Below are 23,028 nucleotides of genomic sequence, written 5' to 3' on the forward strand. Positions count from 1 at the left end.
TCAGTTAAATGGCTAAGCTAGCAGACAGACAGACAGCATTTATAATATAGTATGGACAGTGTTTCAGATGGTTCAGTGCGCACAAAAGCACTACGTAACACGATACTAACAGTTGGAGTGCGTGACGCGTTTGTTTATACCAAGCTTTACATGGCTATGACACGGCCAGTCTGACATGTTCAAAGTATCTTTCGTCTTTTTCAGTCTGGTGTTTGGCATATGGTATGTGGCATATGTGTATTACGCGACATAGTTGTATTGGTTAGGGTTTCCTTATCCCGCTCCATGTAGTCCTCGGTCGATTAGCGACTCGATGCGCTTCTTGAGATCCGCAGCTGTAAAACAAAATGAAGATTTGAAATACTTATAGTATTAAATTTATTGAATGAGATGTTTGCGATGGGTAAGTAACGTGTTACTCAAGTCAACTGGGGTGAGTAACTAGTTTGAATTGTGCCCTTTTCGAATCCTCCGCGTCTCAGAGAATACATTAAACAGTCGGTCTCACGGGTATCATCACTAACACATCATCATTCATCTTTGGTCAAACGATAAACGTCCACTGCTGGACATATTGGGCACGTAGTTCTATAGTAGACTTCTATAGTGGAATAACCAACTCTTGTATAATATGAGATGTGGTGGCAACAATTTACAAAATAAAGGTTTGTCTTTTCTTTCTTTATATCGGTTGATAAATATGATGATGTATGTATGTAAAATACTTTAAAAAATAATGATAAAATATATAACAAGTATATTCACCTGACGGGGAATTTGAGCTGGTTGTAGAGCTCGGCGGAGAGCAGGTTGTGAGACAACGTCTTGCGCATCTTCATGACGCGCACTATGGCCGCATCGATTTGATACTGTCTGTCTTGGAACACGCGCTCTTCTGTCGCTTCTGTTCTTCACTACTGGAAATAAAATTATTACATTTCTCTGTCAGTTTTCTCATACATACATAGCATGTATCAAGTTCCATGAAACAACGATTGAACCAGCTAGGCTCCTGCACCAGCCAAACCAGCCAAGGACAACACATTCCCTATTGATGATGATCGAGTTCGATCGCATTTCACCATGCTCGCCGTATGTCTTCCATCTGTGCTACGGCCATTCTGACAAGAATTAATAATAAGAAAGAAGTTAGCACTCACAGTCTCCTTCATCTGTATTTGGTTGATTTTGATGCGGAATAGGCTTGTGGTGAAGTCCCCGTTGAAGGAGAACTGGTTCCTTATCCTGAACGTCGCGGCCACGCGGAACTTTAGTTACCACGCCGCGCCTTGCCGCACGCTAGCGACTGTAGTGTGCGACGGAGCTCACCTTCCTGGGGAGAGAATAACAACTGATATAACAGCCACAATGGACTAAGAGCCCATGAGGGCCAGACCTTCGTTATTTTATAAAAGCTGAAAGTTTATCTGGGTTCAGTTTTTATAAAATAACGAAGGTATTGCCCTCACAGGCTTTCTCTCTACTAGTACAACTAAATAATAGAAATAGTAGAAGTTATGCTAGCAACTTCAAAAAAACTTATTCCTAAATCCTCTATTTGGAATTAGACGCCATTTTCGTAATCAGCATCGCGCAAGACGCTCGAACTGAATTATTATACTCTTTATATTAAACTGTGTATAATATTATATGAGATTAAAGTTTGTTTGAATTTGGGAGGTAGGTAATCTCCGGGACTAATAATCTGATTCTGAAAATTCCTTCACTAATAGATACCAAAGTGCTTATAGGTTATAAATTATAACATGCAGAGGTAGTCGCTGAATAAGCTACTTACCTCTATATTGGTGGCAGTTTTAATGTCTTCAAAGGAAAGGTTGTCCCCATCGTTGAATAGTAGTAGGACTAGAGCTTGAAATAGTGATACCTGTAGCTCTTTGTTACCCTGCAAAGGAAATATTCCATTCTAAATAATAAATTCAATAAGGGCTGATTTTTCGACCGCTAAAAAATTATGCAGGTAGAACTTGGCGAAATGCTTGGCCTGGTAGACTTGGCGAAGCACTTGGCCTGGTAGAACTTAGCAAAATGCTTGAGTTAATAGAACTTGGCAACATGTTTGGCCTGATAGAACTACGCTAAATACTTCACATAGTAAAATCTAGCAAAATTATTGGCTGATAGAACTTGGCGAAATATTTGGCCAGGTAGAACTTTGCAAAATATTTGGTCCGGCCATAATACTTGGTATTATGGCTGAGAGAATTTGGGGAAATACTTGATCTGGTTGAACATCACGAACTGTTTGGCCTAGTACAGCTTCGCGTAACATTTGGCCTGGTAGAACTGAGCGCAATACTTGGCCTGGCAGATCTTAGCGCAATACTTGGCCTGGTAGAACTTAGCGCAATACTTGGCCTGGTAGAACTTACTTGGCCTACGACGGCAACGTTAGTTTCGATTTTCGCCACGGGCCAAGCTAGCCTTGTCGTACTGTATACCTGTGCGAAGTGCGCCCTAAGCACACAGTGTCCCAGCGTGGCCTGCCACTGCAGCTTCCTGCCTGAATGCTTGGCCAGGTAGAACTTGGCGAAGTGCTCCTGATGCCGAGTGAGCTCCGCTGGTAACCGCACCTCCACCGGGGGGTATGTGGGCCAGAAACCCATTGTTAGGATGTACACTGATAGGTCCAGACCAGCGCCCTCCTGAGTTGCTGCTAGGTGCTGGAAGAAATGACATAATTAATTATGCTTATTTACATAAATCCTAAACTCAAATATACTCATATTCGTAGCTCGATTGCGGCAGAATGACAGCTACAATGTCACTATCGCAATCACCTCTGATTGGTTAAGGTCCGCTAACTTTTGACTACAATGCATTGTTGCAACAAGAATCGCACAAATTCAGCCAATCACAACAATTGAGGTTGTAATAATGATTGATGCAGGTTTTACGAAATCTACTTACAGCACAGAACATTATGAAATGGGTGTGCTAGATTTGCCAACAAACAAAATATAATGTGCACCATATCCTTGATCTTAAAAGAGTTTTCATCGTTTCAGTAAAAAAAAGGTAAATGTGTCCAAAAAGCTTTCACACAAAATATTTTTTACAATTTAAAAGAACAAGTATCACTGCGATCGATATATTAATTGTTTGTTATCTGTAGCCACGCAGATCTAATTATTTTCTTATCAAAATGGTTTGAACTGTTTTTTAGAGTAATAATCCAGTCTAAGAAAAATCAGCCCAGAAACCTCGATAAAATCGGTGAACATACAATAATTTAAAAAACACGGGCCGAATTGACCACCACCTCCTTTTTGGAAGTCGGTTAAAAATACTAGAAAAAAACTTGTAATAAAAGCCAAACTCTGCTCACCTGCTTATACGTAATATTGATATCCTTGGACAATTCCATATCCTTGAACATGCCTTCCAGCTTGCAGGTAAAGCCGCCGCCACACTCCTGCTTCAGTTTACTGAGCATGGACTTCTCCGCGTCCACCGAGGCGGACTTGCCCACCAACAGCCGCTTAGCCAAGTCCTTCTTATAGAAGGCCTCGAACACGTCCTTGCCGTGTATGAAACGGAACAACACCATAATCTTGTCCAACAGTCGCTCTAGTTCCTCTTCCGTCGCCTCCTTGTTGCCCGCTCGGAGCTTGAGGTCGACGAATTTTGCTAGAAAATAGTAAATAGGGTTGTTCCCTACGTTTGATTTTGTAAATTAATATATACTGGCTGGTTGATGCCTTCCTCCGCGTGGATTAAGGTTTTTATTAAAAGAATAGTTGATCGCTGCGACTTCATTCGCGTGGATTTAGGTTTTTCCGGGATAAAAAGTAGCCTTGTCTGGTGGGAGGCTTCGGACGTGACTAGTTACCACCCTACCAGCAAAGCCGTGCCACCAAGCGATTAAGAGTTCCGGTACGATGCCGTGTAGAAACCAAAGGGGCATGGGTTTAATAAAAACTACCATACCCATTCCAGGTTAGCCCGCTTCCATCTTCGACTGCATCATCACCTACCACCAGGTGAGATTGCAGTAAGGGCTAACTTGTATCTTAATAAATAAAATGTCACTCTCAATACCCATGCAAAAATCCCGTCGATTCATTGCTCCGTTGCGACGTGATTGAAGGCCAAACCAACAAACAAACACACTTTCGAATTTATAATGTGTGTCGTGATCTTGTGGGAACTACAATTTTCTGGGATAAAAAGTACCTCCTGTCCGTTTCTACGATGCAAGCTATCTCCGTGTCAAATTGAGTCAAGATTGATTCAGCTTTTTATTGATTCAGATTATAAAGATTGATTCAGCAGATGAACAGACAGACAGAATACTTTCGCGTCCGAAACATTGGTACAGATGCAACGGCAAACAATTATCACTAAAAGGAAACGTTTGGCAAAATGTAGCACCACATTCATTTAGGATGAGGAGGTTCCGGTACGATGCCGTGTAATAACCAAAGGGGCATGGGTTTAATATAAACTGCTATACCCCTTCTAGGTTAGCCCACTTCCATCTTAGACTGCATCATCACTAACCACCAGGTGAGATTGCAGTCTAGGGCTAACATTTATCTGAATTACAAAAAATTAAAGTAAACCAATAAATCTTAATGTATCCTCTCCCATCACAAAGAGTTGAAGAGAAGTGAAAAATATTTCGCTTTCAAAAATCCACATGTAATGACTGTGACGTCACGTCTTGCGTCGTACATTCTTTTTATCATTGAAAGGAAATGATGGAAGTGAAATTTCAGTTGTTCCTGAATTCCAGCAGTTCTGAGAGTTACCTATGAGCTCGGCGGGCTTGTTCTGGCGCTGGTTGATGAAGTGCTCGAAGGCCTCGCGGATGGAGTAGAGGAAGCGGTCGTTGCGCTGGAAGCACGAGGTCACCACGTTGTCCAGCTGTTCCTTGAATTCCAGCAGTTCTGCTACCATGGTCTTGTCCCGTTCTGGCTCGATTACTATCGTGCGACCTTTTTTCTGTGGACAATTGGAAAATATATAATAATTATGCGTGGATTTAGGTTTTTTAAAATCACGTAGGAACTCTTTAATTTTCCGGGATAAAAAGTCTATGTCCTTCCCTGGGATGTAATCTAACTCTATACCACATTTCATCAAAATCGGTTAAACTGTTGGGCCGTGAAAAGCTAGAAGACAGGCAGACAGACAGACAGAAGCACTTTCGCATTTATAATATTAGTATGGATATGGATTAATGTAAAAAATGTTCACGTGAATCCGTTGCGTACATGCTAAAAAAGTGAACTGAAAACTTTTCACTTCACTTCCTTCACTCACTTTTCACTGAAAAGTGAAAGTGAAAGCAAATAAATATATGGGCTTATACGATAACTAGTATTACATGCATCCTAACCTTGATGCAGGCATTGAAGTGGTTGCACAGCTCGTTAAGGCCGTCCTTCACTCGGCTGAAGAAGCTGTACAAAGTGGTGAGGTCCTGCTGCCGCGGCCCGTCCATCAGTGACTCCAGGCCTTTGCTGAGGATGCTTACCTTGATGTAGGCATTGAAGTGGTTGCACAGCTCGTTAAGGCCGTCCTTCACTCGGCTGAACAAGCTATACAAAGTGGTGAGGTCCTGCTGCCGTGGCCCGTCCATCAGTGACTCCAGGCCTTTGCTGAGGATGCTTACCTTGATGTAGGCATTGAAGTGGTTGCACAGCTCGTTAAGGCCGTCCTTCACTCGGCTGAACAAGCTATACAAAGTGGTGAGGTCCTGCTGCCGTGGCCCGTCCATCAGTGACTCCAGGCCTTTGCTGAGGATGCTTACCTTGATGTAGGCATTGAAGTGGTTGCACAGCTCGTTAAGGCCGTCCTTCACTCGGCTGAACAAGCTGTACAAAGTGGTGAGGTCCTGCTGCCGTGGCCCGTCCATCAGTGACTCCAGGCCTTTGCTGAGGATGCTTACCTTGATGTAGGCATTGAAGTGGTTGCACAGCTCGTTAAGGCCGTCCTTCACTCGGCTGAACAAGCTATACAAAGTGGTGAGGTCCTGCTGCCGTGGCCCGTCCATCAGTGACTCCAGGCCTTTGCTGAGGATGCTTACCTTGATGTAGGCATTGAAGTGGTTGCACAGCTCGTTAAGGCCGTCCTTCACTCGGCTGAACAAGCTGTACAAAGTGGTGAGGTCCTGCTGCCGTGGCCCGTCCATCAGTGACTCCAGGCCTTTGCTGAGGATGCCTGACAGATGCTCGCTGAGCAGCTGCCGCTCGATTGTGTGGATTAGCTGCCATCTGGTGGTAAATAGAAGTAATTATTTAATAACGGCCTATATATTATTTACTAGCTTATGCCCGCGACTTCTTTCGCGCGGACTACACAAATTTCGAACCCCTATTTTACCCCAATTATTATCTAAATATCTAAATATATTATATAAAAGGAAAAGGTGACTGACTGATCTATCAACGCACAGCTCAAACTACTGGACATATCGGGTTGAAATTTGACATGCTATTATGACGTAGGCATCCGCTAAGAAAGGATTTTTGAAAATTCAACCCCTAAAGGGGTAAAATAGGGGTTTGAAATTTGTGTAGTCCACGCGGACGAAATCGCGAGCATAAGCTAGTTCTATTATAAAATCTAAAAAAAAATAAAAAAATCTAAATTCACGCAGACGAAGTCGCGGGCATCATCTAGTATCCAACATTATTATTATTTAGCCAATATTATTATTAGTTAGACAGCGCGTATTTTATTTGAGTCTGCCAATCCGCACATGGCCAGCGTAGTGGACTATTCCCTAAACTCTTCTCAGTTTAAGAGACTCGTCCTCCGTAGTGGGCCGGTGACGAGCGCGTATTTTTGACCAAGATTGATAAGAGACAGAGTAGAGAAATAAAATATTCAAATTTTTTTATTTTTTAAAAATCATCTTTATTTGGTTTCAGTGCCAAACATAGATGTCGCTGTGCTACTTTATAATGCGTCGTTGATACCAACTTTGTATGCAATATATAGAAGAACTATGAAAATTACATAAGACAAGTTATCGCGTCCACAAGAAATTCGGACGAAATTTTTGAAAGTGATACATTTTTAAAGTATCATTAATCATGATTCATGACAATAATCCATATTCCATATTAATATTATAAAGTATCAGATGCCCGCAACATCGTATCACGTATGCGACGTATGCGTGGATTTAGGTTTTTAAAAATCCTATGCGAATTCTTTGAGTATTATCCGGGATAAAAAGTAGCCTATACCTAATTCTTTGATTATCCGGGGTAAAAAGTAGCCTATGCCTAGTCTTTATCTATAACCATGCAAAAAATCACGTCAATCCGTTGCACTGTTGCGATTGAGGGACAAACCAACAAACACACTTTCGCATTTATAATAAGGGCTTGCGCTTTTTTTTTCAATGAAAATAGCATGCAAACGGGTCACCTGATGTTAAGTGATTACCGCCGCCCATGAACATTTGCAGTACCGGAGGAACCGCCAATGCGTTGCCGGCCTTTCAGGAATTTGTTGGTCCCACCCCTTGAATAACCCCATGTTGTAATCTAATATGGGAACACCGCCGAAGGGAGTTAACGACAATCATGCTTTAAAGAAAGCAATGATGAGGCCTAAGTTGCGAACGCGCTTGGTTAGATGATGATGATGGATAATAATCCATATCTTAGCGCTCATACGCATTAGCAGTTAACCGCTTTCGCGGCTAGCCGCTTTTATATTTTTACTAGCTTATGCTCGCGACTTCGTCCGCGTGGACTACACAAATTTCAAACCCATATTTCACCCCCTTAGGACTTGAATTTTCAAAAATCCTTTCTTAGCGGATGCCTACGTCATAAATCATAATAGCTATCTGCATGCCAAATTTCAGCCCGATCCGTCCAGTAGTTTGAGCTGTGCGTTGATAGATCAGTCAGTCAGTCAGTCAGTCAGTCAGTCACTTTTTCCTTTTATATATTTAGAAGATATGAAACCGCTCATTTTGTACGCACTAAACCGCGACGAAATTTCAACCGCGGCGGTTGAAATTTCAACCGCGGCGGTTGAACGGGAGGCAGCGGCCCGCTTCGCAGCTGGCCGCCATCTTGCCTGTACGCAGTACGCACTAGACGGTTCAGACTTCAGCACGCGGCGTGCCGCAGGTGTGCTTGCACGTGTGTACTACTACTGTTACTGTTATAATCGCAGTCATGAGCTTCAGATACGGAAAAATGTATCGTCGAAATTCAACAAAGAGAAGCAATATGTAATTGTGAAGCAGCAGTTTATAAAAACATTTCGATTATGATAGACTGAACGGAATTCTCTGACTCAAAGCGGTTCAACCGCCTTCAGGCGGCAAGCCGCTAAGACGAGCCGACTGGGCGACTGACCGCTGGTGCGTATGACCACTTACTATTCTTGTCAACTTACTTGGTACAGGGATCCAAGTAATGCAGCAAGCGTTCATTCTCTTCCCGGAGTCGTTTCTCCACATGTGCCAAGTACTGCGGGACGGCCAGTTCCCGCATTAACCTTTGGCCTTCTGCCGCGTATAGCCTCTCCGTTGCCAGCAGGAATCTGTAACGTTAATAAAGTAAATTCATTATGTATGAAAAGATTACCTCTTTTAACCGTATAACATGTTTTGATTACCACGATTGATGAATACTCTAACAAGAACAACAGGTAATGACACGTCTAGAGTCTACATTGTTGAAAGAAGGGCGATTGTTGCAACCGGTTTTTCGTTTTGGTACAGAATTTTAAAACTCAATATGTACTTTTGCTCAAAGGCGTCCTGGTAGATCTGCAGGTCGGACAGCATCCGCAGCAGGCTCTTGAGCAGCGAGATGTCCACCGCGTCGCCGCCGCGCTCGCGCTCGATGAGCAGCAGCAGGCCGTCCACGGTGCGCGTCTGGATCAGCGTGTTCATGGCTATGTGGTGCCGGAACAGGTCGAGCCCCATGTCCCTGCAACCCACAAGTGTCCAACTGTCCAGTCTTTATCTTAGCTTTATAACAATAAACTAAGGACAGTTAAAGACTCGTTAAAGACTTTAAATTATATTTAGAAATCCATACAAATATTATAAATGCGAAAGTGTGTCTGTCTGTCCGTCCATCTGTCTGTCTGTCTGCTAGCCTTTCACGGCCCATCCGTTCTACCGATTTTGACGAAATTTGGTACGGCGATAGCTTGCATCCCGGGGAAAGACATTTTATCCCGGACAATCAAAGAGTTCCCACGGGATTTTTAAAAACCTAAATCCACGCGGACGAAGTTATATAACAATATAGAATATTTCTTATTAGCCCATAGGCTAGATAATAAAGTTGCTATTATACAATTGTGCTTTATGGTAAGAAAAAAAACTTAGGTTAATACTAGCCGATACCCAGCATGTGCTACTAAGCTAAAAAAAACTTTATAAAACCACTCTAAAGCCATCTTTGCATTATTGCCTTTCTAATGAAACCAGTTTGGGACACATCGGTTGGATGGTTTCAAAGTCTATAATGGTCAACAGTAAAATATTCTTTTTAAAAATTACTACCCATATTATAAATGCGAAAGTCTGTTTCTTGGTTTATTGGTTTGTCCTTCAATCACGTCGTAACAGAGCAACGGAATGACGTGATTTTTTGCATGGGTATAGTTAGAGACCTGGAGAGTGGAGAGTGACTTTTTATGCCGGAAAATCAAAGAGGTCCTGTCCCACAGGATTTTTGAAAACCTAAATTCACGCTGACGAAGTCCCTCAATCACGTCGCAACGGAGCAACGGATTGACGTGATTTTTTGCATGGGTATAGTTTAAGACCTGGAGACTGACATAGGCTACTTTTTATCCCGGAAAATCAAAGAGTTCCCACAGGATTTTTAAAACCTAAATCCACACTGTATCAAGTCGAAGTCGCGGGCATCAGCTAGTCTCTTAAAAACATGATCAAAATATTCTCACCATATAGAGTGTATGCTAGGGTTCTGCAGCACATAAGTGCGGTCGAGGTACAGGAAGATGCTCCTGATCATGATCATCTGGCGGCAGTGCGCCCGCCAGCAGTCGTCTATCCTCTTGAGGAAGACTTGCCGGTCCATACTCTCTGACAGAAACTGTTCTATGTTGGACTTTACATGAGCCTCTACTAGGTTAGTTAGGTTGACGTATAACTGTGAAGCCATCTGAAAAAAAAAAATCAAACATACATTCATAGACTTATATATTACTTCGTGGAAAATGAAAGAGTTCATACAGGATTTAAAAAAAAATACCACACGAGCGAAGTCGCGGGCATCATCTAGTTTCAGATAAGTATGTAATGAATCTGTGGTAGGTAGCCTAGTGGTTAGGACGTCCGCCTTCCAATCGGAGGTCGGGGGTTAGATCCCGGGCACGCACCTCTAACTTTTCAGAGTTATGTGCGCTTTTAAGTAATTAAAATATCACTTGCTTTAACGGTGAATGAAAACATCGTGAGGAAACCTGCATGCCTGAGAGTGGTGAAAGGCGTGTGAAGTATACCAATCCGCACATGGCCAGCAGGGTAGACTATGGCCAAAACACTTCTCTCTGAGAGGAGAACCGTGTTCTGTAGTGAGCTGGCGATGGGTGGATCATGATGATGATGATGATGTAATGAATCTACTTCTTATTCTTCTTCTTTTCTTCTCTATGGTACTGCGGTTTTGTAGTCTGCAGTAATTCCGCCAATGCCAATTCAGTAGGAATAGAATAGAATATATTTTATTCAAGTAGACTTATTACAAGTGCTTTTGAATTGTTAACTAGTTTAATTTACCACCTAGTTCAAAATGCCGTTCCTACAAAGAATAACCAGCAAGAAACTCGGCGGTTGCTCTTTTCATGTGATCAATTTACAATATTGTTATACCATACTGTACAAGCAATTGCAGCCCAGTGCATTGCTGGAGCAAGTCAAATCCAAGCTTTCTTATCATTTACATAGTCTTCCACTGTATAATATGCTTATTTTAAGAGCATACTTTTAATAGGTTTTTTAAACTTGTGTAAAGGCAAGTCTAAAATTGTTTGTGGGATTTTATTATAAAATACTAGCTGATGCCCGCGACTTCGTCCGCGTGGATTTACATTTTTCAAAATCCCGCGGGAACTCTTTGATTTTCCGGGATAAAAAGTAGTCCTATGTCCTTCCCCGGGATGCAAGCTATCTCTGTACCAAATTTCGTCAAAATCGGGTAAACGGATGGGCCGTGAAAGGCTAGCAGACAGACAGACACACTTTCGCATTTATAATATTAGTATGGATTAGGGAAAACAATGTTGTTTTTCTTTTTAACTTTTAGCTAAATTGGGTATTTGACTCCAATTTTTTTATTACTTTATTATAAACTAGAATAAAAATAATGACGTAAACTAAAAAAACTAATTAAATCGATCAAATAAAAAAAAAGTTATAAGCATTTAAATATTTCTGATTAGACAGAGATAGTGATACAGCAGTTTGACGTCACACCTACTAATGCCATAGTAGCTGTATGGATGGATGCATGGATTGTAATATTTTTTTCAGCGTACATCATTATTTTTATCCTAGTTTATAATAAAGTTATAATATTAAATTTATCAAATTCAAAAGTAGTAAAATACGCAATTATAATTGGTCCATAAGCTTACCTTATGACTACACATGTTTTCTACAGCCTGGTACAATTCTTCTAAGGAATATGCAATTGCCTTTGAGGTTTGTATGGCTATGACAGCCTCTTTTAACTTGCTCCATGTCGTCTCCTGGTAGTTTTCCGGAAGATTTGGCTTACCTGAACAAAACAGGACTTATTAATAAAAGTATTCTAAGTTTGTCAAGGCTATTCATACACCACGATTAATAACCTCATCTGGTGACAGAAGGGCTGGCTCATTTTTTGCACAATGGATCAGCCTGTCTATCCAGAGTGGCAATGCAGCCAGTATTCTTGGAAACATTCCACGCGGGCATGATTTGTCTACAGAAAATCCACATGAAAGAACTCTCAAATTTTTAGATGCAGTAATTTAAATTGCACATTAACATGTCAGTCAGATTATCTTTTGATATTACAGTAGAAACTACACGTACACAAAACAGTAGAATCCCTAACGACAACAATTTGTCCGGTTAATCGAGTTTCCACTGTATGTAGAAATTTATTTATTTATTTATTAGGTTTACTTATGGCTATAAATGAGAAACTACGAAATGAAACTAAGAAATGAAAGTATGTCTGTCTGTATGTTACTATCACAACAAAGTACTGAAACACTCGTGATGAAAAGCACTGACATCATCCTGTTGATATAAGTTACTCTTTATTTATCCTGGAAAAATATAATACCATAGTAACCCATGGGAGAACAGAATATTTAAAATTTTCCACACAGACGTAGTCGCGGGCAACAGCTTGTTAGTATGCGCATGTTTACTTACTCTTGAAGTTTTTTATAACCAATTTCTTGGTCGTTGCTCCTGGTTTGCTCATGGAGGAAGACGAAACCGTTTTCACAGTACCATTAGAGTTCGGACTTAGCACCGAAAAGTTAGATTTCTTCTCGTTTGCACTCATTTCGATTTTGTTTTTTTTTGTCTGTGTGCTTGAAGACTCCTTGGTCTCTGTGCTAGCACTCGAGTGAGAACGTTTTCTGGATTGATTGCCACCCTCCTCGACCAAACCTGAAGTTTTAGCTGAACCCGACATAAGAAAGCATGATATGGCGACAGCCACTATACAAATTAAGGCGATTAACACTAATATGTACAAAATACAAATAAAAAATAGATCAGTCAATATTTTACGACAATCAACATGATCTCCACCATTTTTATAAAATATAATTTTTTCTTATTTTGACAACTATAGTCAATGTTGCCAACTCTTTAAAACCGTTAGTCGTCTCCACCACAGAGTACATTGAATATACTCCACAGGTCGTCTCGTTATGACGCCTTCGAAAAGTCGCTAGGCATCTGGCGACATTGCCATGCGTAGAAAAAGATAAAAGTTGCTAGAAGTCACTGCAAATTCAGAAAAGAAAGAAAATAATATCAAAATAACGCGTGTGACCGTGTCCCGTTCAGGTGGGCCAATTCAGACAGTTGCTTGCTGCGTCTGAATTGGTCCACCCGGACGGGTCCCACTGGGTGCTTGTAGCTTTGTACCTATCTAAAATGCGAAGTGCACCGACCAGAAATAAAAGATAAAAGGCGAAGTGCGCCTAGCCAGCACAGACCAGTAATCCGGATGCTAGCCTGATAAAAGCAAAGAGAATATAATCACTAGGATAAAAGTATAAAAGTCAGTTTTCGAAATATCGTCAAATCTAGCGACTAAGTCGGTATGTTGACAACACTGACTACAATTTTCACTCAGTGTGACCAGATTTAAATTGATGATGCTGCTGCCATAGAAATGGGTAACATTGGTAAAAAGCGGGGGTTTACAATACAACAGAAAATGTAAAAGGCCGTAGATTTTTTTGATCTGACTTATGTACAGTGACAATGCTACCCCACTGATCTTATTCCACCCTGTTTTTTTTACAACCGCACCGCACGCCACCGTAGTCCGTAAGCAATCTCACCCTCATCACCTGGGTGCCTGGTGCACTTCAACCGTTCGTTGTGCCCGTTGTGCCAGATCCTTTTTTCCACGCACATGCAAACTGTGGAATCAACTCCCTTCGACGGTGTTCCCACTAGGGTTGTGCAAGGGGCGGATCAACAAATTCCTGAAAGGCCGGCAACATATCTGGCGGTTCCTCTGGTGCTGCAAATGTTCATGGGCGGCGGTAATCATTTAACATCAGTTGACCCACCTGCTCGTTTGCTCGCTATTTTTATTCAAAAAACCTTATTAAAAATTATAAAGAAAAACTGGCCAAGTGCGAGTGAGCAATAACAGTTGAAGGAAAACATCGTGACGAAATCTGCATGCCTAAAAGTCCTTCATAATGTTCTCAAAGGTGTATGAAGTCTGCCAATTCACACTTAGCCAGCGACAGCCTGGTAGACTATGGCCCAACCTTTCTCATTCTGAGAGGTAACCTGTGATCAGTAGTGAGCCGGCGATGGGTTGATGATGATGATGATGATGAACGTTTATTACAACACCAGAATCTAATATTATTCTAGACGACGATGATGCCCGACAAGCTATTTGACGAAAAGTGCAGAGACGTCTTCGTCAAGTATAAATCCCGCAAATTGCTAATGCGCGTGGCCGCCATTTTAGTGACGTCAGCACTAGACTGAAGTTACGAGCTGATAGTTTACTTTTGATATTTTTATTTCGGCTGACATTAAAATGACGTCAACTCGATGTTTCATTTACTTACCTGCTTTAATTCCAAGATCCTAACCTAACCTAACATAACGTCTGTATCAATGGTAGATGCAGAGTTTTACATTATGACGACCTAAAGCTTATCCGATCTAAGTAACTAAGAAACTGCGTCGAAGTGTGACGACAGAATGCACCTCTTCACATCTCTCACTTGGTTTAAATACTTTAACTAACAGGCAACAGCTAATATTAAAATGTAGATTAGTCCTAATTAGTTGGAATCACGTATAGCGACGAGAAGAATCTTGCTGAAGGCGCTGGACTCGTGACATAGCGCCTTAGCCTTCGAGGCTGGTTTGCTGCGCAAGTGATTTCAAATAAGTATGTCGTCGTTGGAATATGTAACAAGCATTTCTTTAACGTTAAAGGAAAACATCGTGAAGAAACCGGCATGCCTGAGAGTTCTCCATAATGTTCTCAAAGGTGTGTGAACTGCGGAGTCTGCCAATTAGCATTTGGTCAGCGTAGTAGACTATGGCCAAAACCATTCTCATTCTGAGAGGAGACGCTGTAGTGAGCCGGTTTTAGATTGATCATGATGACAGGGTCGGTGCTCTTTACATCTTTAAAAAAGATAAAATCGAAACGATAATTGCATACGTAATTAAATGCTTATTGTTGAAGTAGTGGTGCGCCAAGTTGGTGATTTTATTACAATTTGCACCCCTCGCTAGTGAAGGGTGTAGGGTGCAGGGTGCAGGTTCCTCCCGGGGCGGAGGCGTAACAAGTGGCCCCGGCGGAACATGTGCGGGCCATTCAGTTCCAGTCCCCGTTCATTCACTTGCCGTGCCGAACCACTTCGAGCCGGGTAGTGGTCCTGCGTGGGTGTTTGTTCTGACTCCCGGTCTCGATTTCTGAACGTCGCGCGCGTGTTTCGTGTTTTGTATGACTTTTAAATTATTGTTTATAATTTTTTTATTTCCGAACGCATTGTACGTTTCAAGTGTACAAGTGTAACAATTTTTCTGTGAATTTCGTACTGTGAAAACTTCTTTTTTCTGAACGTTTCTATTGCGCGTTTTTTTGAAAAGTGAAATTTTTCGTTGTTTTTTTTAATCGTTGGGACAGGCAAAGATTTAAAACCATTCAGCTTGAGTAATTGAAAATTGGTGTGATATTTTTTAAATTATCACTTAAATGTGTATTAATTGAATAAAAATAATTAGGTACTTGATAAAAAAAAATGGGTGAACAAACATTCAATATCGAGGATAATAATCTCGAACAGCACATAGTCACGTTGTTCGAGAAGCTGGAGTGTTTACGTAGGGACGCGAGTTCGACTAGTGATGTGCTAGGCAAGGTGCCAGCGAGGCTGGAAGTGCGGACTCTTTCGTTATGGAAGGCCGTGGTAGCGGAGTGTGCGGCGTCGTTTCTGTACGTGTTCATCGTGTGCGGCGCGGCGGGTGGCGCGGGCGTCGGTGCGTCCGCTTCGGCGGTGCTGCTAGCCACCGCGCTCGCTTCCGGCTGCGCTATAGCCACCTTGACTTTGTGCTTCGCTCATATATCTGGTAAGTTTTTCCGGTTTCGCTATAGCCACCTTGAACCTATCTTAACCTATGTTGGTTAATCCGTCTTTTCTGTGAAAGTCCCGTCAAAATAGGTTCAGCCATTCCGAAGATTAGCCCGTTCAAACGGACAGACACTTCAATTTTATTTATTAGTATAGATGCGAAAGTGTGTCTGTCTGTCTGTCTGATAGCCTTTCATGGCCCATTCGTTCAACCGATTTTGATGAAATTTAGTACAGAAATAGCTTGCATCCCGAGGAAGGACATAGGCTACTACTTTTATGCCCGAAAATCAATGGGTTCCCACGGGATTTTAAAAAAAAACCTAAATCCACGCGAGCGATCACGGGCATCACATAGTTTATTCTATTATATGAATGGAGGAAATATGGAAAATCTGGAATTACATAATATTATAAATCACAAGGTAGGACCTTAGGTAAAAGTTTGATCTTTATTTCGCAACTCTCTCACTGTATTTCCTTTTCTTATTAAAAGTACTGTGAAAGTTATTCATAGTTTCAAAGAGACTTAGTGGGACGTGAATCTTTATTCCCGACATAATTTACATTCTTGGTCTCGGTTGTGGTCTTAACTTAGAAATTTATTTGGTAATATCTGGACGGTGGACTAGCTTTACAAAGTTTTACTTTAATTAAAAGTGGAATAGATATTAGGTAAATTTCCTGCTCTATTATTCTGTCTATAGTGTTTACTCTTCGGTGAAAGTCTACCTATCGAAACAAAATTCCATCCAAATGTTGCGCAAACAACACGTTTTCGAATAAGAACAACAAAGAGATTTCATCATCATCATTATGTCAACCCATCGGGCATCGCCAGCTCACTAAACCACAGAATATACAGGTTGTAACGCTCCGTATCCAAAACTCGGGTCAATACCCTACGACGCGGCATTGACTCCAAGTAGCCTACTGACGCAACGTTCGTTGAGGCTATCACAGCTCAGAGCTATGATAGCCTAGTGCTTAGGACGTCCGCCTTCTAGTCGGAGGTCGGGGGTTCGATACCGGGCACGCACCTATAATTTTTCGGAGTTATGTGCGTTCTAAAAAATTAAATTCCTTACGTTCAACGTACAATATTGGTTTCTTCCAGAAACCAATGTTGTAAGTGTTTTTTTGTGTGGAAAAAAAAGGAAAATATTATCATGAGGAAACCTGCATGCCTGCAATCTCCCGTGCTCTGTAGTGAGCCAGCGATGGGTTGATCATGATGATGATGAAATCTCTTTGTTGTTCTTATCTGTGAACTTGTTTTGGTATTAGTTAATACAAAGGTATCCGTTTGGAATCAGTACCCTTATTATAAATGCGAGAGTGTGTTTGTTTGTTGGTTTGTCCTTCAATCACGGCGCAACGGTGCAACGGATTGACGCGATTTTTTGCATGGGTATAGATAAAGACCCGGAGAGTGCCATAGGCTTTTTATCCTCAAAAATCAAAGAGTTCCCACGGGATTTTTAAAAACTTAATTTCACGCAACCGAAGTTGCGGTCATCATCTAGTAGAAAATAAATAATATATGAGTTCAAACAAATACCAGTGGTATTAGAATAGAATAAATCGTTTCAACCACTGGCCTGTCACCACAAACTAGGCTATAGCGAGATTTATAGTAAGTAGGTATATATCAGCAAATAAGTACCTATCCTAGTAGCAAATCTACTCGTGTGGTAGCAACGAGTAATCTTGGCCATCAGGGACTCCACTACACCCAGATGTTCTCCATTAATCTAACCTTTTTCATTTGCCTCATTAGTCTTTCTTGGATTTAGAGAGGACTAGCTAATGCTCGCGACTTCGTCCGCGTGGACTACATAAATTTCAAACCCCTATTTCCTCCCTTTAGGGGTTGAATTTTCAAAAATCCTTTCTTAGCGGACGCCACGTTATAATAGCTATCCGCATGCCAAATTCCAATAGTAAAATATGACTAATAATAATCAACTTTACTATGTACTATAATTTTGGCACACCCAGATGTTCTCCATTAATCTAACCTTTTTCATTTGCCTCATTAGTCTTTCTTGGAACTATGAGCACTTAGGATTTAGAGAGGACTAGCTAATGCTCGCGACTTCGTCCGCGTGGACTACATAAATTTCAAACCCCTATTTCCTCCCTTTAGGGGTTGAATTTTCAAAAATCCTTTCTTAGCGGACGCCACGTGATAATAGCTATCCGCATGCCAAATTTCAATAGTAAAATATGACTGATAATAATCAACTTTACTATGTACTATAATTTTGGTTCCTCCATATACCTACCTTAATTTTTTATGTAAATACTAGCTGATGCCCGCGACTTCAACGCGTGGAAGTAGGTTTTCAAAAATCCCGTGGGAACTCTTTGATTTTCCGGGATAAAAAGCCTATGTCACTCTCCAGGTCTTTATCTATACCCATGCAAAAAATCACGTCAATCCGTTGCACCGTTGCGACGTGATTGAAGGAAAACCAACAAACCAATAAACCAACAAACAAACACACTTTCGCATATATAATAAGGGTACTGATGAGTTCAAACAAATACCAGTGGTATTAGTTGTTGGTATTAGAATGAAATAAATCGTTTCAACCACTGGGCTGTCACCGAAAACTGGGCTAGAGAGATTTATAGTAAGTAGATATGTCAGCATCAGGAAAGAAGTAATAGCAACGAGTAATCTTGGCCATCAGCGCTCCGCTACACCCAGATGTTCTCCATTAATCTAACCTTTTACATTTGCCTCACTAGTCTTTCTTGGAACTATGAGCACTTAGGATTTAGAGAGGACTAGCTAATGCTCGCGACTTCATCCGCGTGGACTGCACAAATTTCAAACCCCTATTTCCCCCTCTTAGGGGTTGAATTTTCAAAAATCCTATCCTAGCGGACGCCTTCGTCATAATAGCTATCTGCATGCCAAATTTCAGCTCGATCCGTCCAGTAGTTTGAGCTGTGCATTGATAGATCAGTCAGTCAGTCAGTCATTCAGTCACCTTTTCCTTTTATATTCACATTTAGTACCTCAATAGCTGAACGGTTAGAGGAGCGGACAGAAATCCGAAAGGTCACCGGTTCAAACCCCACCCGATGCACTATTGTCGTACAGGCTACTCCTAGCACAAAACGCTTAGTTGGAGGGGAAACGAAAATATTAGTCATCATTAGCTAATATTCTTTAAAAAAAATTGCTTACACCTATTCGGTACTTGTAGATTCCCGTGATATCGGTCATAGTAACTAACCACGGCCGAAGCCTCGCACTAGACAGACCAGAGAGAATTTAGAAATCATAAATTCATAAATTTCCCCTGTCAGGAATGAGGAATCGAACCCGGGATCTCCTACTTATAAGGTCACAGCGCGCACCACTGGGCCAGGGAGGTCGTCATAATACTACCAAAACAACTTTATAATATCCTATACCAACACGTGCACGCCCTTCACCCTTTAATCCTCCATCATAATTTTATAACCGCCTTTACAAGTTTACAGCCATTCCCGATGGCGGAACAATAACATTTTATATCATATCCCGCGTTAAATGCATCTTCACAATGTGGCTTAATTTAGCAGAAGTGTTCGCGCGTTGGCGGCCATAAAATTTAAATGTATTTATTTATGTAATCCGCCCTAATTTACACTAATGTGCACCGTGGACGGCCATATCCCCTAGGTATTTAAAGATCGGTCAACGTAAAAATCAATAACCTACCGGCGCAAAGTTTTTCTAAATATATAAAAGGAAAAGCTGACTGACTGACTGACATAATGACTGGGTGACTCAAACTACTGGACGGATCCGGCTGAAAATTTGATATGTAGATAGCTATTTTTGACGAAAACATCCGCTAAGAAAGGATTTTCGACAATACCTAGTAGAGGGAAAAATAGTGGTTTGAAATTTGAAAGCTAGACCATGGAACTAGGAATTTCTGAATAATCTCTAATTTTGCAGCAGAATGCCGTCACATTTATTCCTAATCCCTATTCACCCTCTTGGGTGGTTTTCCTGTTTTTATCGATAGTTTCTCAGGCGATGGAGAAGGAACCACCCTATTCCCTACAAAGCACGGTTTTTATAATTTCAGCGATAACATCGCCTTCTACGTCCGAGTTTTGGGCCACTAAAGCATACTAGCACATTATCATAAACTCCCTAGTCTCAAGTAGGTATCTTATTCTAGAAACTGCCTTAGTATACAGCTTGTTCCACAAATAAAGACGAAATCTCTCCGTGAGATAGCTGTATAGGTAACCCAGGCTAACAACTCACTAAATACACTTTATCCCACATTCCCTCGCATAATCCTTACATACGAAACTATGCTGTTGGGGCTCATACATAATAGTAACTTGTTGCCTTTATATAATGCGTACAAAATGACTTCACACGCGCCATTTTAACTTTATGTGTCAATTGTCAAAAGTACGATTTTAGTCCTTATTTTAAAGGTGAAGCCTACGTAGTAGTACTTGCAAATTCTTTGGGTGAAGCGTACTTTTGACATGATAGTTGACCCATAGAGTTACGATTTTTTTTTAATTCATTAGGTATAGGCGCACGCTTGACCACGATCACACCTGATGGGAAGTGATGATGTGGCCTAAGATGGAACGCGTTTGCCTAGAAGGTGCCTATTTACTCTTTTTTTAAAGATACCCGGATTATAATTGGCAGGAAACACGTGATGGCACGTCAGAACTGAGAAGTCATTTTGTACGGACTATAGCTCCGTTTAGGATCTAGACTGAAATGCCAAAGGCCAATGGTTCGAATCGCACCCTATAACGTCGTACTATTATTATCGAACCCATTCTCAATTTTTATCTCCAGCGATAATGCTACTTTTTACTCGGCATGGCGTTCGTAAGAAAGTGATCGGGTAGGTACCTATACCTAGATAATTACGGGTACCGGTATTCAGACATAATGGTATCTAGATAACAATAATGGATTATTGGGTATCTATCGTTATTTTTATCGGTAGGTAGGTACATTCGGTAGTATGGTAACGCTACGAAAAAATACCGATAATTCGGTATCTGAGCACAAACTGAACGGATGAAGTCGCAGGCAACCTGTAGTAGGATACAAAAAAATCGGTCTAGTGCTAGTCAGATCCTATAAAGGTTCCGTTTTTTTTTGAGGTATGGAACCCTAAAAATGGATATCGCGTCCCGTTTATGTCAAATAAAACGCAAAGGAATAATTTATTTGGGGATAACAAAAATAATAATTCTCCACTGCAGTGCGATAAAACATAAAGCGAAATTAACGGACACAAAAACCAATCTCGCGGGATACAAAGAGAATGTGTACACTGTATACACTCTATGAATGTTAAATGCGAAAAATCCAGTTGAAAAAATTCCTACCTACCTACATTTGTATTATTTTGTGCTTTGGTCAGCTGCTCGATTGCGGTAGAATGACAGCTACAACGTCACGATCGCAATCACCTCTGATTGGTTGACGCACGCTCACTATTGGCTACAATGCATTGTTGCAACAAGAATCGCACAAATTCAGCCAATCGCAACAATTGAGATTGTAATAGTGATTGATGCAGATTTTATGAAATCGACCAAGCTAACTTTGTTAAATTAACTTTGTTATGACTATAATTTTTTTATATCTGTTTGCGGTGAGGATATTGCTTTGTTAGAGAATAGCTACTGATTTTATAAGAACTTGCTCTGGTCCGGTTTTTATCATATTTTATTGACACGTGTCATATTTTGTATAATGCACCTCGTTATCACGTCAGCTTGACCTCATGACCTGCACATACATAATTAATATGAAAATGTGCAGCGTGCAGACTGTAGCATTACGCAGAATAACTGAGTTTTGGCCCACTAAAGCTCAACAAATGGTGAAAAGGCTGCCCCTTTTAGAGAGGGACTTTTCGCAATAGAGCAAGTCTGCCTATTATGATTAAACAGTCTGTGTGTATAAAATTAAGGCAGTGATAGCTTAGTGGTTAAAACGTCGGTCTCCTAGTTTTGGAGCTTCGAGTTTCGATCTCGGGCACTAGAAATCCCGTGGATAAAAAATATTTTCCAACAGAAATTACTCTATTTTCATGTTAAAAAATTGAAAAATATTTGTCGTATACGCATTGTGACGTCATTATTCGCTTTCCGTACAGCGCAGCGCAGCGGTGAAGTTAATAATTAATTATGTTAAAAATAAATAGAAAAATTGCTCTCATAAACTACCACTATACAAAAAATCGCATCATTTTATTACTGCAATCCAAGACCCTATTAGAATTAATTTAATCGGAATTCGGATCCCGGATGATTTTTTATGCGTTCTTTATTCGCGCGCTCAGTTCGCGCGTGTTCGAATCTTAAATAAAATAAAAATAAATTAAGTAAGCCTTTGTTTTCGCTGAAGAGTGTTTGTTAATGAACCAATGTTCACTCAGGTGCACACGTGAATCCAGCCGTGTCGGTGGCACTGTGCGTGCGGCGCCGAGTGTCGCCGCTGCGGACCGCGCTCTACGTCGCCGCGCAGTGCGGAGGCGCTATCGCGGGTGCCGCAGCGATTTATGGGTGAGTGTGTTAATAGCTTAATATCATACTGTATCTATGATAGGCAAAATGTAAATTGTAGGCTCAAGATCGAAGTTGTTTTTAGATAGATATGAGAGCCGTATGTTTTAGCAAACGCCTTTCTTCACGTACTGAATTCGGTGCGTTCGATGAAACACACGGCTCGTCTATATCTGGCTGGAATGAGCGTCAGATAAAAACAACTTAGATCTAGGTTCAAGATCGAAGTTGTTTTTAGATAGATATGAGAGCCGTATGTTTCAGCAAACGTCTTTCTTCACGTTCTCACTGCGGCGCGTTCGCTGGAACACACGGCTCGCCTATATCTGGCTGGAATAATCGTTAGATAAAAACAACTTCGATCGATTTTGTTTTTATCTGACGCTTACTCCAGACAGAAGAGCCGTGTGTTTGAGCGAACGTGCCGACTGCCGAAGTACGTGACGAAAGGACGAGTTTACCTTCCATGTTCATTCGTGTTCAGTAATTCGTGAAAAATGGATGGCTTTGTGTATCGTGTGAACTCGGCGAAATCAATAGGTTTCACGACGTGCGTACTTATCAATCACCCAACCCAAAAACGCATGGTTGATTTGAATGGTGTAAGCTTAGCTTTACAAAAGA

The 23,028-nt window shown here is 41.1% G+C and overlaps 2 protein-coding genes across 2 annotated transcripts in view; one reads left to right on the forward strand and one right to left on the reverse strand.

Annotated features, from left to right (window-relative positions):
* Positions 1-262: 262 nt before the first annotated feature.
* Positions 263-12,837, reverse strand: Cul4 (cullin 4). The gene is given in 15 exon segments (XM_069504901.1): positions 263-335; positions 766-917; positions 1,161-1,235; positions 1,237-1,281; positions 1,283-1,333; positions 1,799-1,906; positions 2,463-2,684; positions 3,350-3,651; positions 4,776-4,968; positions 6,056-6,242; positions 8,395-8,541; positions 8,745-8,933; positions 9,925-10,145; positions 11,620-11,762; positions 12,410-12,837. Coding segments are annotated over 15 exon segments (2,376 nt in total). The 5' UTR covers positions 12,678-12,837.
* A 2,296-nt stretch (positions 12,838-15,133) lies between these two features.
* Positions 15,134-23,028, forward strand: part of bib (big brain) — a 98,251-nt gene continuing 90,356 nt past the window's right edge. The window contains exons 1-2 of the mRNA XM_069505768.1: positions 15,134-15,832; positions 22,278-22,404. Of these exons, the coding sequence (XP_069361869.1) occupies positions 15,505-15,832; positions 22,278-22,404 (455 nt within the window). The 5' untranslated portion in view covers positions 15,134-15,504. The remainder of the gene's footprint in view (positions 15,833-22,277; positions 22,405-23,028) is intronic.

The sequence above is a fragment of the Maniola hyperantus genome, chromosome 2 (assembly GCF_902806685.2).
Source record: "Maniola hyperantus chromosome 2, iAphHyp1.2, whole genome shotgun sequence".
Classification (NCBI taxonomy): domain Eukaryota; kingdom Metazoa; phylum Arthropoda; class Insecta; order Lepidoptera; family Nymphalidae; genus Maniola; species Maniola hyperantus.